Source organism: Acartia tonsa, chromosome 3 (assembly GCF_053477335.1).
Source record: "Acartia tonsa isolate MP-2025a chromosome 3, ASM5347733v1, whole genome shotgun sequence".
In the NCBI taxonomy this organism is placed as follows: domain Eukaryota; kingdom Metazoa; phylum Arthropoda; class Copepoda; order Calanoida; family Acartiidae; genus Acartia; species Acartia tonsa.
The window spans coordinates 27,255,846-27,273,700 of NC_137262.1; the positions used below are offsets into that span (position 1 = coordinate 27,255,846).

The window sequence follows — 17,855 nt, forward strand, 5'->3', positions numbered from 1 at the left end:
CTCTCTCTCTTTCTCTCTTTCTCTCTTTCTTTCTTTCTCTCTCTCTCTCTCTCTCTCTCTCTCTCTCTCTCTCTCTCTCTCTCTCTCTCTCTCTCTCTCTCTCTCTCTCTCTATTTCTCAATCTGTAGGTATAATATATGTTATTTCCTATATATCCTCTTACCTCGCTCACATATTTACACACTCATTCTCTCTCTCTCTCTCTCTTTCTTTCTCTCTCTCTCTCTTTCTCTCTTTCTCTCTTTCTTTCTTTCTCTCTCTCTCTCTCTCTCTCTCTCTCTCTCTCTCTCTCTCTCTCTCTCTCTCTCTCTCTCTCTCTCTCTCTCTCTCTATTTCTCAATCTGTAGGTATAATATATGTTATTTCCTATATATCCTCTTACCTCGCTCACATATTTACACACTCATTCTCTCTCTCTCTCTCTCTTTCTTTCTCTCTCTCTCTCTTTCTCTCTTTCTCTTTCTTTCTTTCTCTCTCTCTCTCTCTCTCTCTCTCTCTCTCTCTCTCTCTCTCTCTCTCTCTCTCTCTCTCTCTCTCTCTCTCTCTCTCTCTCTCTCTCTCTCTCTCTCTCTCTCTCTCTCTCTCTCTCTCTCTCTCTCTCTCTCTTTCTCAATCTGTAGGTATAATATATGTTATTTCCTATATATCCTCTTACCTCGCTCACATATTTACACACTCATTCTCTCTCTCTCTCTCTCTCTCTCTCTCTCTCTCTCTATCTATCTATCTATCTATCTCTCTCTCTCTCTCTCTCTCTCTCTCTCTCTCTCTCTCTCTCTCTCTCTCTCTCTCTCTCTCTCTCTCTCTCTCTCTCTCTCTCTCTCTCACTCTCTCTCTCTTTCTTTCTTTCTTTCTCTCTTTCTCTCTCTTTCTCTTTCTCTCTCTCTCTCTCTCTCTCTCACTATTTCTCAATCTCAATTAACAATTAACGCATTTAATGTTCAACATTATCTAAAAGTCTAAACATAATTCCTTGTAAATATGTATATACCAAAAAAAATTACTTAAATGCGTGATGATTGATAGTGGATTACTTGATTATAGAGATGCTCCGCTTATAACAATATTCTTAATCGTCCCTTTAATCAGTTTTACAAAAATAAAGAAATAGGAAAATTCTATAATTAAAATGGTTTCAAAAAAGCTAAAAGTCATTATGTTAAAAATGGACATACGGACTATTCTGATAATACTTATAGAGTTCAGCGTATTCTAAATTGTTACAGGAATCAGCGTGTCAAGTTTGAAATCGATAGGGCAATTCTAACATGCTGAAATTAACGACTGCCGGACGAATGGACCGAATCCAATTATAGTAAAGCGTTGCTTTCAAAATATGTATTTCTTACAATACTAAGTAAATGGAATTTAGATTTTTAAAAATATTCAATAATTTTACAAAATATAATTTTATGTGGACTATATTGAAATTTTAACTGTCATAATTGACTTACACGAACGTATTTGTAAAATGTCGACATATTGAGCAATATTCATGAGTGATACGCTTACCTCATAATTCTACTAGCGGATGCGCGCTATCCACTAACTGGACTTTGGTCTGTTTATTACACTAGTCCCAAAGTTTTCTTATATGTTAGCCTAACAACTTTGGGGACTTTAAATTTTGCTTGTTTTGTATATTAAGTTGAGTGTGCAAACTTTTTCAACCTCTTATTATAATCTACAGAAGTGGTAATTTTGTGTATCATCATTAGGGTGGTACACCAATTTATCTGCTATTGTCTTATCCTCGTTTCCTCCCTTCCTAAGTTTATTTGCGCCCTGCGTTTACGCCGTGCGTTAAGTGCGCGTAAAAAAAGAAAAGAAATTTAACCTGTATAATAACTACCACACACACACACTCACACACACACACACACACACACACACACACACACACACACACACACACTCACACACAACCAAGATGATAATCCAAAAATTAGTTTTCGAACATTTCTACTCGGGGTGAGAACAGAAAGGACACAATATAACTTTCATCATGAAATTAAACATTTATATTTTTATAGTGATTTTTGCAACTTTTAGTAAAGTAAGTTTTTTTTTCGTGTAGATACTCTATAACATTAATTTTTCTGCTTTTGTTTGAGATAGAGAGCTGAAATATTTGATTATAGCGGCTACGTAGCATATCGGTTCAGGGATCCTTTGGTACAGACACACAAAGATCCTGTTACTTTTATATAAACATTTAAGTAAACTGGTAGCATAACTGGGCATATACTAGTTATTTGAAAAAAATCTTTTTTATAATCAATATTGGTCTGTATGTCCGTTAAAATAGTCCTATCGCTTTTTAATTTTGTAACTTTTGATTATAATCTCAGTAGGAGTAGCAACTTAACATAACATTTAAAAAAAACAGTCAATACGTCCATTAAAATTGCAGATGTCTAATGTCTATCTCTCATTCTCTCTCTCTCTGTCTCTCTGTCTGTCTTTCTCTCTGTCTTTCTCTCTCTTTTCTCTCTTTCTCTCTTTGTTTTCTTCATATTATTTTTGACCATTTAAATTTTAGGTTACCATAGCTGATATTGAAATAAGAAAAGATAATGAAACTGAAAAATCTGACTCTTGTCCTGATTGCACATCAGAACAGAAAGGTATTAATTACATAATTATAATTGAATACAGGTATTTAGACAGAAAGAGAAAAAAAGGCATAAAAAGGGAAAAATGACAATATAAACAATAGTTTTAGTTTTAGCTGAAATGATCGTTCCAGAATTTTCAAGGATTTATTCAGGGCAGGTTCTAAGCTATTTGTAAGGGGATTATCTTTTAGTTGATAACCCTATGCTATTTCATGTAGCAAAACCATTAGTGCTATGGGTAAATAATATGTATAATATGAAAAATAGAAAGCATAAAATTGAAGGACGGTAATGTAGTTCTATAAACGCAAACCTTTATGCATGTGAACAACATACAAATAAATTTTATTCACTTCAACATTTTTTTGTTTTCTTTTTTTATTAATTGAACAAATATTAGGTTTTTTAAATATTATCTAAAAAAAGAATGTACGTGAAAATTTTGACAGGGGAAAAATTGTCGTCAATTACGCATACTGACTTGCAACTCAATTATTGGTTAGTTCGTTTATTCAGTAGAAGAGGAGGGAATAGGGTAAAGGATGTGGATGGTAGGTTTCATTATTTTAGCCAGCTGCGAGTATCACTTTAGTAGAGTACATGAAAATCTGTTGCAACATCCAAGTGATAAAATATCGATTTTAAAAAAAAAGTTATTTTTTTTTATAGATACAGAAAAAGCTACTCCCAATGAAGACACCAATGAAGCAGTAGATGCTACTGAAGAGGAGGATCCAATAATTGAGGATGTCTCTAGAGTTGATCTCACTAATCTAGAAGTCGTTTCTAGGTAATTCTTTTCATTTTATGAAAATACAAAAAAAACACTATAGGTAGCGAAGTAAAAGAATTGTGAATGGACCAATTTACAAAGTGGGTTATAGGGCAGATATTCAGTGTAATAAATAAATACATATAACGTAAAAAATCACGAAGCATTTCCTCATAATATGCTTTGGTCTTTTGTAGCAAGAACGGCATACCGACGGACCAAGTATATTATATATTGAATGCATGTTAGTGTAGGGAACTTTTACAAAAATAATTAGCCGTCTAACATGAATAGCAGCTGAGATAATCACGTTCCTCCCAATCGATTTATTACAGACAGAAAGATGGACATTTTTGATCATAGAGTATCCTTGCTTATAAATGGGACGTAGTTAATGGGGAATGTTTTAGAGGAAATGAAAAAATTCAGAAAAAATTATTTGTAGCGCCGCTGGAAAGTGTCATATATAGCGTCATAAAAAAACGTTTAAAATGGAAGGATGAAGGAGAAGTGGGAAAGGAAACCCCTAAAAAAGAGATGGAAAATAAACGCATTTTTATGACGTCATACATGACACTTTCCATTATTTATTTAGGGTAATACAGCCCAATATGGAGTTTGGAGTGGAGTGTGAACATTTGACAGAAGAATTCACAATTTACAGGTAAAAATCAGGGCTTGACAGCCGCGCATCAGCCGCGTGTAAGCTTCAGGAAAGTCAACCCTTTATAATTTTAAAAATCAAAGTCTAAACCTGACCCAAATATGAAAAGCCCTCTTTTCAATAAATGTACAAAGCATCCAACTGTGCTTAGACTTGAGGCTTAGTCGCGGCTGACGCTCAGCTGCCGAACCCTGGTAAAGAAAATCAGTTTTCCTCTTTCCTACTTCGAATCCAGAACTCCTAGATGCTAGAGGCAAAGATATTATTTCTATATTCATGAAATAATAGGGTGTTTATCTGTCCTTCTTTAGATTATCATAAGGGCCTTAGGGGCTAGGGGCGAAGTCACTGTATTTAATATATGTATAATTTTATGTACCAATGACATATTATTACTTGGATGTTGCACAAGATTTTAATTTTCATCTACTCTGATAAAGTGATGCACTGAGCTGGGATAAAATAACGATAAACCCTTCGATCCCTTTTACCCACATCCCATTCCCTTCTAATAGATGAACGAACTGACCAATAAATGAGGTCCCTGTTAGCATGCAAATTGACGATAAAAATTTCCCTGTCCATATGTCTACGTATATCCTATATCCATTTAGATACCATGCTTTAACAGCATCAGGAAAGAGAGTAGAGGTACAAATAGCTGGCAGAAAACCTGCCCCTTTCCTTAAAGATGTCACTATTATTGAGTAAGTAACTTATCATTCCATTTTCTAGTTTGCAGCTTCGGAACCGATTGATTTCCGCGGGATTAGAACCGGTTCTCACGGAAGAAAGTTTAAATTCCAATTAAAATCTTGAGAAATTTGTTCCCTCCCTCTTTATTTTCTTATATTGCTTGTATTAGGGACTGTAATGCTGTTTCCAGTATGGCTTCGAAACCGATTAATATCCGGTGGTTCTCTGCCATTCTGAATAATAATGTATAGCATCATATCATAGACAGCTTTCTGCGGATATTAAAATAGAAATTATAAATCAAATGCCAGTTTTGTTAGCCTTTAGGGTTTTAATCTTTTTAATTTATCATTTCAATATCCACGGAAAGCTGTATATAATACGATGCGAGAAATAACTTCTTTATTAATATTATCAAGCATGTTTTTTTTCAGTGAAAAATTTTCAGCAACATACTTACCCTATCTTGACTGTTTACCAATGGACCATCCTCAGTTAGTTCAAGAGGTTAAGGTAAGATATTTATAGTACAAGGTAGAACGATATCTGTCTGACCATCTGACGCTTAAAATCTCGGAAACCGCTAAGCCGAATTACGAAAGTTTTGTAAACTTTCGTAATTCGTTAAAAAGTTTTTTTTTCTGGGTTTCGTTTTTCCACAAAAAAAATTGACAAGATACCTTTTTTTAAATTTTTGATAATAGCTTTAAGAACGATTTTATATAGGAGGTGGATTACCCATTACCTCTTGAGGCAAAGCCCTTCGAACATAGGGACGAGACCACTAGTAGAGTACAATATAATAGTCGTGGACAAGAAGTTTTATCCTTTCTTTTATTTTATCTTTGGATTTTTTCCCTGTTAGCTCAAAGTCCTAATCAGGATTCTATTCTATAAACAAAAGTTTTCAAAATTTGTAACCAATATTTACATTTTTAATAGGGGTTACTTTTTATTAAGTATTTGGGAAGATCCATCTGTTGTTCTATCTCTGAAACATATTGAGATATAAGTAGGACGAAAGTAACCGGACCCAGCATGTAAAATCCTCAGAATAAAAAAAAACTCTAGGCATCCGACTTTTAAATTACATATTGAGATAGAAAGACCTAAGAATAAACAAAAACGAAAGATAAATAATTCCCCATTTTTCCTAGGGTATGTTAGATCCACCTTCCAAAGAAGAATACAACTTTGAAAATTTAGACGCAAACTTCCGTAAGTAAATCATTGTAACAGAGTAACAGGATGTCTGTTTGTCTGTGTGTTTGTCTGTGTGTTTGTATGTTTTTACCTAAGAATCTCTCTAACCGCTGAACCGATCGGGTTAATTCTCTTTAACAGGGTAGCTTCTCATAGGTCCTGGGAATGTTTATAACTACTTTTGGGGAAAGTACCACCACCCTCCCAAGAGAAATCGCCCCTAGAAAAATAACCACCTCCCCCCCCAAAAAAATTTTTTTTTAACTTTTCTCTTTTTTAATTAATCTAAAAGAATAAGTTGGTTCATCAAACGCCCCTAGAAACCTCAATCCAATCCCAATAATTTCGAGCCAACCAATAGCAAAACGAGTTTGTCATGTTTTGGGGGAAAGAATCAATTAGAAACCAATTACGTTCTGTTTTTTTAATGAATATACCAACTGGTTTCTTTTCATTGCTTAAATTTATTTTTTCCTTAAAGGAGTGATACAAATTTCAATGCATATATACATATGTCCTTTTTTTAAATACCTTCTTTAACACACAGGGAGGAGGGCTCTTTGGTACTTTTATTGAACCACGAATGGTTAGTGTAAACCAGTGGTGTCCAAACTTGTCAATTAACAATTTTGATCTGCATATTGAGTAATTTTGTTTATCATCATTGGGGATGTACAATAATTTATCTTGAATTGTCATAGCCCTGGAGAACCCTGTACAAAACATTTACGTATCTATCGGGAAGCTAAAGTGATAAGACATTTGCCGATAAATTGATGTACATTCAGAATGATGATAAACATAATTACCCCTCCTGTATTTCACAATTGTTGGTTAAAACGTTTGGACACTCAACTTAATGGGCCAACCTAACAAAATACAACAAAAGTACCCAAAGTTTTTTAACCAACGTTATCATAAAACTTTGGGGACTAGTGTAATAAACAGCCCAATGTCTCCTTCTTCTCTGTTATCTAGAATATATTTGTATTATTAAGATGGAGAAACAGGACATCCAGATGATGTTGACAGAATTGTCTTTGGTGGCCAGGTATAATAATTTAATATTTTTAGTATAGCTGCTTCTATGTAACGTCTGTATGTCTGTAAGGCATATTTAGTTTCAATCATATTTATTGTTTTTTTTATGTCTTGATACAGATACATTCTTTTTATTGAAGTAAGTTTAACTTGGCTGTTCTTGCTTATGAACAAATATCAACTATCGATTAAACACTTGCATGATTATTTCTATATCAGTTAGGTATAATTTTGAAAGCTTTGCAACTTTGTCACCATTTCAAGAAAGTCTGTAGATCTATCTTAAAGAATTTAACATTGTTGCTTTTTTATTATCAAAAATTTACTTTCTTTGTAAGTAATCAAATTTTTAATGAATAACCAACCAATTTACAGACTCGTCAAGATTCGTATGATTTGTTAAGGTTCGCCTTATTAATGTTTTTATCCTTGTTTGTTTCTATTCTAGTTGAAGAACGGATTCTTTATAGAGGCGGGTAGTGTGGACGCTGAATCATATAGTGATACTCTTTACTTTGAATTAAAACATAATTGGACTGGATTATTAGGTAATGTTTAAGAAAAGTAACACGATATTTGTTTGTCTGTATGTGTAGTGTATAAGGAGGATTCTTGCTGAACCGATATGGTTCTCCTTTCCAGTGAAGCCTTTTAAGGATCCAGAGAAATTTTATTAGTATCGATTATTAGTAAGGTTATAAGTTCTTGTTTTCAAAAGTTTAATTATCATTCTTGTGCTATATATGGCATAGAAGATATGATGCTTATTTAGATGTTAATTTCATTACGTAATTGAGAAATTTAAGATAAATGACAACAATTTTAAAGTTTTAAAAATATTTGTTATTAAAATGTAAATGCATATATCTATCCTCAAATCTTTGACCTGTGTTTGTGGCTCATTCTCTCGTTGTCGGTAAGGTGATAGGTTCGAATCTCAGCCCATTTCTGCGTTAAAAATGTTTCCTACTGCTGCTATGTCGGGTGCGCAATATAGTTAGAGTAGGGGGAATGCCTTGGCACAAAACAGGCGCAACTCATTACCAATTACAGTTAGGAATTCCAGACAGAGATCGTGCAATCAAAGAGTTGGTTGTCTGTTGGGTGTTACTTAACTCAATACCAAAGTTGGTTAATCAAAAAAAAAAAGATATTTGGTTCCCCTTAGTTATATTTGGTTGTTGGACCTGACGTTAAAGTGTCATGGATAGCAGTAGGAGATAATTGATTCATCTATTCAGTTGAAGCTGTACCTGCAATCTATCAAAGAGGTTTAGCAAAACACAGAAAAGCTTATGGAATTCAAACTTGTCTCTCAGTAACTTCAAAACCCAAAGTAAGCATTGAGCTTTTGTAGCGCAGCTATTCTATAAATAGAGCATTAACTGTGGGTTACATGATAATTAACAGAGTTTTTAAGTAAGAAAATTTTTTTTGAGAGGCTTGTCGAGCATTGATAACTCTTTACCCTTTTTTTAGGGTTAGGGTCCCGTTGGAGGGTTAATTTGTGTGAAGTGAGAAAATACCATTTTCCAATCTCAATTGATATTAATTGGTTGTATTTTCACTCTAAATATTTATAGAGCTAATATTTTAAATACAAGGGCGTTATCCTCTTACAAATTTTTTTTTGTATTTTGAAAATTTGAGTACCCCCCCCCCCCCCCCCCCCCCAACAACAACAACGACGAACAAATATTTTAGGTTAGGTTAGGTTTTAGGCTAGGGAGCCGAGCGCTGCGGCTAGGCAGGCAAGGGTGCCGAGCGCTGCGGCTAGGCAGGCTAGGGAGCCGAGCGCTGCGGCCAGAGTTCATAGTTCACTGTCGAGGGGGGGGGGGGGGGGGTTACTAAAATTTTCAAAATTGAAAAAAAAAATTCTAAGAGGTAATACCAATACCAGACATTAATTGATATATAATTACATAGATGTTGCACCAGGTTTTCGTGTATTCTAATAAAGTGACTCTCCCAGCTTGCTAAAATAACAATACTCCTCATCCAACCCCTTTACCCCATCCCCTCCCCTCCTACTGTATGAACGAACTATCGAATAGATGAGGTCCATGCTAATAACCTAAATTTACGACAAATTTTCTCCTGTCAATATATCCACGTTTATCTGATATCCATTCACATATTTCTACTTTAGTTGGAGGAATTTGACCCAACTTCAGTTTGGATGGACGATGGAGAAAAGACTAAGAGTATGGGAGGCATTGTCAATGATAGTAGAGATAATACTTTAAAGGTAGATAATATATAGATAAGTAGATACTTGATGGATAGATAGAAAGATAAATGGATAGGTAAATAGATATGATGATAGAGAAAAGACTAAGAGTATGGGAGGCATTGTTAATGATGATAGAGATGGTACTTTCAAGGTAGATACATATATAGATAAGTAGATACTTGATGGATAGATAGATAGATAACTGGATAGGTAAACAGATAGGATGATAGAGAAAAGACTAAGAGTTTGGGTGGTTTGTCAATGATGGTAGAGATGGTACTTTAAGGGTAGATAAATAGATAGATAATCAGATAAGTAGATAGATAGATAGATATATAGGAGATAGATAGAAAGGCTAATAGCCAGAAATTTAGAAGTAGGTATATAAACTAAGAGAATGAGAGGCATTGTTAATGATGGAAGAGATGGTTCTTTAAAGGTATCTATAGATATTTAGTTAGAAAAGCAGAAAAATGGATATGTATAAAGATTCATATATATATATAGACATAGATGACAAATCAGATAAATTGATAGATCAAAATATAAATAGTCAAAAATATTTGTTTAGAAGTAGTAGAAAAAATCTAAAAGTATCATGAATAGAAAAATAAAAATGCTTTATTTTTTTCAGATCCAATGTATGCCTTTGTATTCAATTTTACTTGCCCTCGGAAATCCAACAGTCAATTGGATAAGGCAAGTTTTTTAAGTAGCGAAACTCCTCAGAAAATAATTGTTTGTCAGTTTGTTTGTCACTCATGAAATAGATGAATATACTAGAACAATGACGATTACGTTCAATAGTGGTGAAACGATTTGAAGTCATAAGCAAAATATTCGCCTAAACATTTAGAGTTTTAGGAAAAGGATTAAGAAAGAAAGAAATAAATTAAAATTAGATTCGCCACTATAAAATGTATAACAAAATTGGCAGGGGTTTTACAAGTTGTAAAAAATATTGATGTTGCTTTGCAACCTACATATGTATGTGATCATCTTTGTTTCTTGTATTAAGTTTGGACATAGAAGGAGCAGAATATGCTGTTTTAAAGACAATACCTTGGGATAAAGTTGATATTCAGGTACAATAATATAAAGTAATAAGCTTTTTTTGTCTGTAGTGAAAGATCTGGCTAACCGCTGACCCGATATGGTTCTCCTTTACAGTGAAGTTTATTATAGGTCCTGGGATAGTTTTAGGCTATTTTATCTTTATAAATATGTCTGGGTATTAATTTAGGCTTTTTTCTGTCCTCCATATCCCTATAGAGCCACTAGATGCTAGGGGTGCAACCGCTAGTAATTATATTAAAGTAACAGGATGTCTAACTGTTAATGCGTCTGTCTGTATCGAAGGATCTCGCTAACCACTGAACCGGTAGTAAGATATACATGCGTTATGCATGGAGGAGAGAGAACATACATAAAAGGGACTGCAGTGCAAATTATACTTGTTCCCCCAGATTTCTGAAATTATTTGTTAACTTAAAACTTTGAGAACTTTTATATTAAATCGTGGTTGGTTAAAATACCAACTAGCAGTATCGAAATTTTCTATACAGCAGTGGTTATTTTGTTGATTATAATTAGGTGTGTTTGTGTGTACACCAATTTATCGTTTATTGTACTTTAAAAAGGGGTAGAATTATTTTTATTAAAACTTTTTGCTTTAGGCTTTGACAGTTGAGACCCACATGCTAGGATCTATATTCCCCGGAAATAGGTTAGCACATTTTTTTTATTAGTAGCGAAGCTACTCTATTATGAAATTTGTATAATTTTATTTGTCCGTCCGTCCGTTATCCGTAACGCTGTGGAGAAAAGTAATTTTCATGGCTGTTGTTTAATTGATAAACTGCTGATTTATTTTAGTGAAGATATAACCTCTTTAAATGTATTCAGGAAATAATTTACTTTGTCCACCAATCTGTCGGTCATACTTAATAATACAAAAGACAAACTTATTTAGTTAGTGTTGGTATATAGACATATAGAATATAGATATCATAATACTTGTTATATTATAGGAAAGAGTTTATATCTTACATGGAGAGTGTTGGCTATAGACACATCAAAGATGCTCATCAAGGAACAAATGATATTAGACGGGTAAATAAACCTTGAATTAGTAGGATGTTTGTCAGAAACGTCCAAAATGGGTTTGTGGGGGGGGGGGGGGGGGTCTTGAGCGGTTGTTAAAGGATTGATTACCCTCAACAACAAAAAATCTATGGATGCTAACAGCATTTTTTTTTGAAAACATTTTATACAATATCCCAATATTTTCTCTCTCTCTCTCTCTCTCTCTCTCTCTCTCTCTCTCTCTCTCTCTCTCTCTCTCTCTCTCTCTCTCTCTCTTTCTTTCTTTCTTTCTTTCTTTCTTTCTTTTGATTTATGCTACTATTGTCATTGTGCTACTTCGCCCCATACTCTGCTACGATATCGATGGAGAAAACTCGCATGCTATCTTTTGCTTGAAAGGACGATTTGCCAACGTTTTTCGCTAAAAAATTAGGGTAATTCATGGCGAAGGGGATTTGAGGTAGCATGAGACTCGGTACATATATTGCACGAGCTCGATGACGATTCCATGGCGAAATATCTGGCTGGGATTTTTTTCTTTTTGTTTAGGGGGGGGGGATGAAGTATAATTCAAATGTTGACATATCACACCCATGTCATTCATTTTTAATTACCCCTATAATTGATTTGTTGTAAAAAGTTTTTGTTGTTGCCCTTGATTGATAATATAGATGAACCAAGTGATTTTCAAGGAATTTGCATTTATGAAATGTCTATAAAATATAGTTATGTGTTATTTGTATAGACTAAGATTAAATTTACAAAAGAAATGTATAATTAATTCATTATGTTTTCTAAGGAACTTGGAACAACTGATGATTTATTTGTGCGTAATGACGTACCATTAGCAGATGAAAGAACAAAATTAGTTAAAGAAGAGCTGTGATTTAATTTTATTCTTTTGTGATATTATTATTTATGTTTTTTTTAAGTTTGATAATTATTTATTTTGTGTTTGTACATTAATAAATCTGAAAAAGGCCAATTTTGATAATATGTATCCTTATTTAAAAGTAATAGAATGCATGTGAGTTTGTGTGTATGTCTGTTTTGATCAAAGGATTTCACTAACCGCTTGACCAATTTGGTTCTCCTCTACTGTGAAACTTCTTTTTAAAAGTCCAGGAACCATTCTTAGAGAAATCGCCCCTGAAAAAAGACCCATTTCCCAGAACTGAAAAATAAAAAGTGTATGGTAGACTTACCACTTCCTCTAGTGCAGTGACGAAGTTGCTTCAAGGGGCGTAGCCGCTAGTTATTCATATATTGAGAGAAAAATATCTTAATAATCACGCAACCTCAATTATAATAAAATCTAAGAAAAATTATATTTTTTCTGAAAATTAAATAAATACTGCATTAGCATTTATGAATCTTAACATTTACCGTTTCATAAATATCATTTCAATTTTCATTATAGTATTTTATTAGTTTTATTCCTTTAATTCTAAAATTATTAAATCCTTGTCGTTAATTTTATTATTATGACGCCATACAAAACAATACACAATTTACTATAAGCCCAGTTTATTAGACAATAATTACAATTATTAAATTTTTAGAAATAAAGTACTTTTTAATTTAATTTTAAATCACATTCTTTTTAAATTTAAAGAAATAATATAAAAATTTTTAAATATAACTCTTTAAAATAGCACGAGGTGGAAAACTGGAGTCTAATGAACTCGCCAATAAGTTAACAAAATGCCGCTGCAACATTCTTTTCATTTATAAACGTGTTAACCAGCAACTAAGTAAGTACACAAATTTCTCTTATTAATATTTTAAATTTAGCTATTAATTCCACGTTTTATTTTAAATTTTTCTGTATTTTCTTTTTAAAGTTGTTGTTTTTAATGGTTCATCAATTTTCCATTTACTTTTCAAGGGAATTTTGTTTAATTCTATTGATTTTTTGTTGCCACGTGGTAGAACAGTTAAAGAATTCCTAATAAATTTTAACTGTGAATTATATTTAACATAATAACAGTGGATCAACTTATATTAAGTTTGTTTAGCGGTCATTTTTCACTTTTATACATTAATATTTAATTCTCCAATGTTGCTGTGACTTAGCATACAGATATTGGGGCGGTGACCTACAAGGGGGGCTTTTTTACTTTACCTAAACCTATTTTAAGTTCTCTATGCTTCAGCAATAACGGGTATCTTAACTAACTTAGTGAAATTGCACATTCCTTAAATCTAAATTTTCTGATTAATTATAGACACATTGATCAAAACATGGCGGACGCAGCTCCAGCCGATCGTGGTGGATTCCGTGGAGGTTTTGGCGGCAGAGGCCGTGGAGGTAAGATAGATTTGATAGATTTATAGATATTAAGATTTTGAAAAATGCTAATACAAGCTATTGAGTTTTGGATAGCCTGACTTAGGTCACTGGATTATTCAAGCTATTATATCTTGAGATTTAAGTCTCTATGGTCTGGTTTAGTTTATTTGTGTAAATTTTGATTCCCGTTGGGCTAGGTGCATCTCAGGGTTTGGCATTCCGCATGGGCTAGGCGGAAAAAAATCTGTAAGTATTAGACCAGTTCTAAATAATTATTAGACTCTCCTTATCTAATATTTAAACATTTAAAGATTGTTTTAACTTTAATGTTAATACCGAGTATATTCCCACTTTGTAAGTATCCAAAGTCAGATGGGACGGTATTTTAGTAAATATATGCTCCACTAGACTTTGGTAGATAAAATGGGGAAGTGATTACCATGAATTATTAATAAATAATAATTTGTGGACCGTCTTTCTGGACAGTTTAGTTAAATACGTAATAGTTGGACTATATATTGGATATTAAATTCCATTATGTAATCTAAATTAGAACTACTCTAATGTTTATGGATCCAAAGTCAGATGGGACAGTATTTTGGTAAATATATGCTCCACTATACTTTGGTAGATAAAATGGAAGAGATTACCATGAATTATTCATAAATAATGGTTTGTGGACCGTCTTTCTGGACAGCTTTAATTTATAATTTACCATGTCCACCAAGGTTATAAGTGTTAAATTCATTTAGGCTTTTCTATGATGCTTATTGATCCAAAGTTAGATGGGATATAATTTTAGTAAATTTTGCACCACTATACTTTGGTAGATAAAATTGGGAAGAGATTACCATGAATTATTCATAAATAATGGTTTGTGGACCGTCTTTCTGGACAGCTTTAATTCATACTTTATCGTGTCCAACTATTTGGTTAAAATTTAATGTTAAATACTTTTATTAGCTCAACTAGATCAGAAATGACAAGCTTGTAACTTTGTATGCTAGAGAATGTTCTAACGTATTTAGAATTTTCACTTTATTTTTAAAGTTAAATTGGAACACGATACAATGTCAAATGTTCCCCATGCTTCGTTTTGTGAAAGCAGGGGCATACCAAGACCTTTGAACATTTAATAATTTCTTTTGGTTTCTGGACAAGTTAGACTGATATTGTACTGGAATTATCCATCTAGTGTACATAATAACCATTATTAAATGTTCTTTGTACTTGTTTGTTCTAACTACTATGAATCTTTATAATTAACTTTTCACTAACTTTTGAACATCGATTAAATAAAATGTCAATTGTTCCACTTGCCCTTTTTAAATTATTGCAATGGCATACTAAGACCTTTGAACATTTGAAGTTTTGGAAGAAAGTTAATTTACCCTTACTAATCTTCTCAAAAGCACCAACCTAAACTTTGTGTAAAGTAGGGTTCAAGTAGAAGTTGTTTATCTTGTTTTTGGGTGTGATTAATTTCTATCCATGGGATTAGTTTCAGATTCATACAGATCTTAAACATTATATTTTTTATTGGTTGCATTTAAGCCTGTTTCGAAGCTCTATTCCCCTTCACGGATGATTGAGTCTAAGAAAGATTGATCTCCCTTCTTTACTGTCTCCCAGACAAGTTTTACTAATATTGTACTGGAATTACCCATGAAGTTTACACTTAAGAACCATTATTAAATGTAATTTGTACTTATATTTGTGAATCTTTAATAATTAAACATTCACTAATTTTGGAACATAGATTAAATGTCAATTGTTCCACTTGACCTGTTTAATTATAGCAAGGGCATACTAAGACCTCTAAACATTTTAAGTTTTTCTTGAATAAAATTATTTTACTTATCAATATTCTCAAACATCTATTAAACTTTGTGTTAGGTAGGGTTCAAGTAGAAGTAGATAAATCAGATTTAGTTTACTTTTGTATCTGAAAGTGTTGCTTTGTATACTTGTTAAATGTTTTGACTTCCAGTTCTTGAAGAAATGTTTTTTTTTATCCTTCCTAATATTTTCTCAAAAGCACCTACCTATATCTTGTGTTATGTATGGTTGTCTAGCAGAAGAATATCTACTATTTTCTGGGTGTGATTAATTTCTATCCATGGGATTAGTCTCAAGCAGATTCATATAGATCTTAAACATTATATTTTTTATTTGTTGCTTCTACGCCTTTTTCGAAGCTCAATTTTCCCATTTATGGATGATTGAGTCAAAAAAAGGCAAGATAGATTTCCCTTCTTTACGGTCTCTAGACAAGTTCTACTAATATTGTACTGGAATTACCCATGAAGTGTACATTAAGAACCATTATTAAATGTTATTTGTATTTGTATTTGTTCTAACGACTGTGGATCTTTAATGATTAAACATTCACTAATTTTGGAACATAGATTAAATGTCAATTGTTCCACTTGCCCTGTTTAATTATAGCAAGGGCATACTAAGACCTTTGAACATTTTAAGTTTTTCTTTATTAAAATTATTTTACCCTTACCAATCTTTTCAACAACCTCTACCTGATCTAGGGTTCAAGTAGAAGTAGTTAAATTTGTTTCTGGGTATGATTAATTTTCTATCCATGCGATTAGTCTCAAGATTTTCAGTCTTTAGTTTTACTTTTGTATCTGAAAGTGTTGCTTTGTATACTTTATAAATGTTTTGACTTTCAGTTTTTGAAGAAATGTTTTTTTTTTATCTTTTCTGATATTTTCTCAAAAGCACCAACCTATATCTTATGTTATGTATGGTTGTCTAGCAGAAGAATATCTACTATTTTTTGGTTGTGATTAATTTCTATCCATGGGATTACTCTCAATCAGATTCCTATAGATCTTAAACATATTTTTATTTGCTGCTTCTACGCCTATTTCGAAGCTCAATTTTCCCACTTATGGATGATTGAGTCAAAGAAAGGCAAGATAGATTTCCCTTCTTTACGGTCTCTAGACAAGTTCTACTAATATTGTACTGGAATTACCCATGAAGTGTACGTTAAAAACCATTATTAAATGTTATTTGTTCTAACGACTGTGAACTAATTTTGGAACATAGATTAAATGTCAATTGTTCCACCTGCCCTGTTTAATTATAGCAAGGGCATAACTTCGAACATTTTAAGTTTTTCTTTAATAAATTATTTTATCTTTACCATTCTTCTCAAAAATCTCTACCTAAACTTTGTGTTAGGTAGGGTAGAAGTAGATTTATTTGATTCTGGGTTTGATTAAGGGGGGGGGGGGGGTTAATACAACCGTCTCGTAATCAATGATTAAATGGCACTTAGAATTCGAATTTCGATCCGAAATTTTGCATGAATAATCCTTGGTATGTCTATTTTCCCTAAATCGAACAAAAAGTTGGAAAAGTAACGGCTAACGGCTGCCGGCTTAGCAAAGGCAAAATAATCGATAATTACGCAAATAACCTTTTTAAAAATTTCTAGTACCAGCTGTTTAACAGTTATAATCGACTAAAAAAGGCTGGTAGAAGCTATAAAATGCCAAGAGTATCCTTTTTAGACCGAATAATGTAAAACTACCATTCAAAAAGTTGATTCCTCCGTAATTTATGATGGATTTGCCCTGATAATGGCCAAAAGCCGGCTTAACGGCTGAGCTGCCAGCCGTTACTTTTTCTAACTTATTGTTCGATTTAGGGAAAATAGACCAACCAAGGATTACTCATGCGAAATTTCAGATCTAAATTCGAATCCTAAGTGCCATTTAATCATTGATTACGAGATGGTTGCATTAACCCCCCCCCCCCTTTCTTACCATGGGATTTTGGTTTGATCAAACCTCTAGAAGCTAAGCCCCTAGGGGCGAAGCCGCTAGTATATACATATAGTACTCAATTTCATTTGTATTCCGAATAACTTTTTGCCTCCTTCTTGTTTGGTTAGAATATCAGGGATGTATATTTTCCATTAATTTCCCTTTCAATAAATTTAAAAAGTATTTATCTTTAGGTGGACGTGGACGTGGTCGCGGTCGTGGCCGTGGACGCGGACGTGGAGGCAAGGAGGACAAGGAATGGGTCCCCGTCACCAAGTTGGGCCGTCTCGTGAAGGAGGGTAAGATCAAGTCTCTTGAGGAGATCTACCTCTTCTCTCTTCCCATCAAAGTAAGTTTATCTTTTGTTAATTTTCCAGTCTTAGATTATTTATTCTTGTAGGATTTAACTTTTCCCATACAAAACTCCTCAATGCAAAGGACGCTGTCACTAGAGTAAAA

At 33.1% G+C, this 17,855-nt stretch overlaps 2 protein-coding genes across 4 annotated transcripts in view; both read left to right on the plus strand.

Annotated features, from left to right (window-relative positions):
• The window catches only part of RpS2 (ribosomal protein S2), a 50,402-nt gene that overhangs the window by 27,418 nt on the left and 5,129 nt on the right, over positions 1 to 17,855 (plus strand). Inside the window, exons 1-3 of one of the 2 annotated variants that reach the window (XM_080153398.1) lie at positions 12,828 to 13,066; positions 13,541 to 13,623; positions 17,591 to 17,745. In XM_080153398.1, coding sequence (XP_080009524.1) covers positions 13,557 to 13,623; positions 17,591 to 17,745 — 222 coding nt within the window. In that variant the 5' untranslated portion in view covers positions 12,828 to 13,066; positions 13,541 to 13,556. Of the gene's footprint in view, positions 1 to 12,827; positions 13,067 to 13,540; positions 13,624 to 17,590; positions 17,746 to 17,855 lie in introns of those variants that run through there. The other variant, XM_080153399.1, reaches the window with a different exon arrangement.
• On the plus strand, positions 919 to 12,297 carry LOC145313782 (uncharacterized). 2 transcript variants are annotated; one of them, XM_080153396.1, is made up of 17 exons: positions 919 to 2,056; positions 2,543 to 2,627; positions 3,288 to 3,408; positions 3,986 to 4,054; positions 4,669 to 4,761; positions 5,185 to 5,263; positions 5,908 to 5,968; positions 6,952 to 7,004; positions 7,443 to 7,542; positions 8,236 to 8,330; positions 9,144 to 9,207; positions 9,344 to 9,378; positions 9,862 to 9,926; positions 10,246 to 10,312; positions 10,904 to 10,953; positions 11,258 to 11,339; positions 12,112 to 12,297. In XM_080153396.1, exons 1-17 carry the CDS (start codon positions 2,006 to 2,008, stop codon positions 12,196 to 12,198), a joined length of 1,257 nt encoding a protein of 418 aa, XP_080009522.1. In that variant the 5' UTR covers positions 919 to 2,005; the 3' UTR covers positions 12,199 to 12,297. The 2 variants fall into 2 exon arrangements, with proteins under 2 accessions (XP_080009522.1, XP_080009521.1); XM_080153395.1 differs by lacking the exon at positions 9,344 to 9,378 and having other exon boundaries at positions 9,144 to 9,242.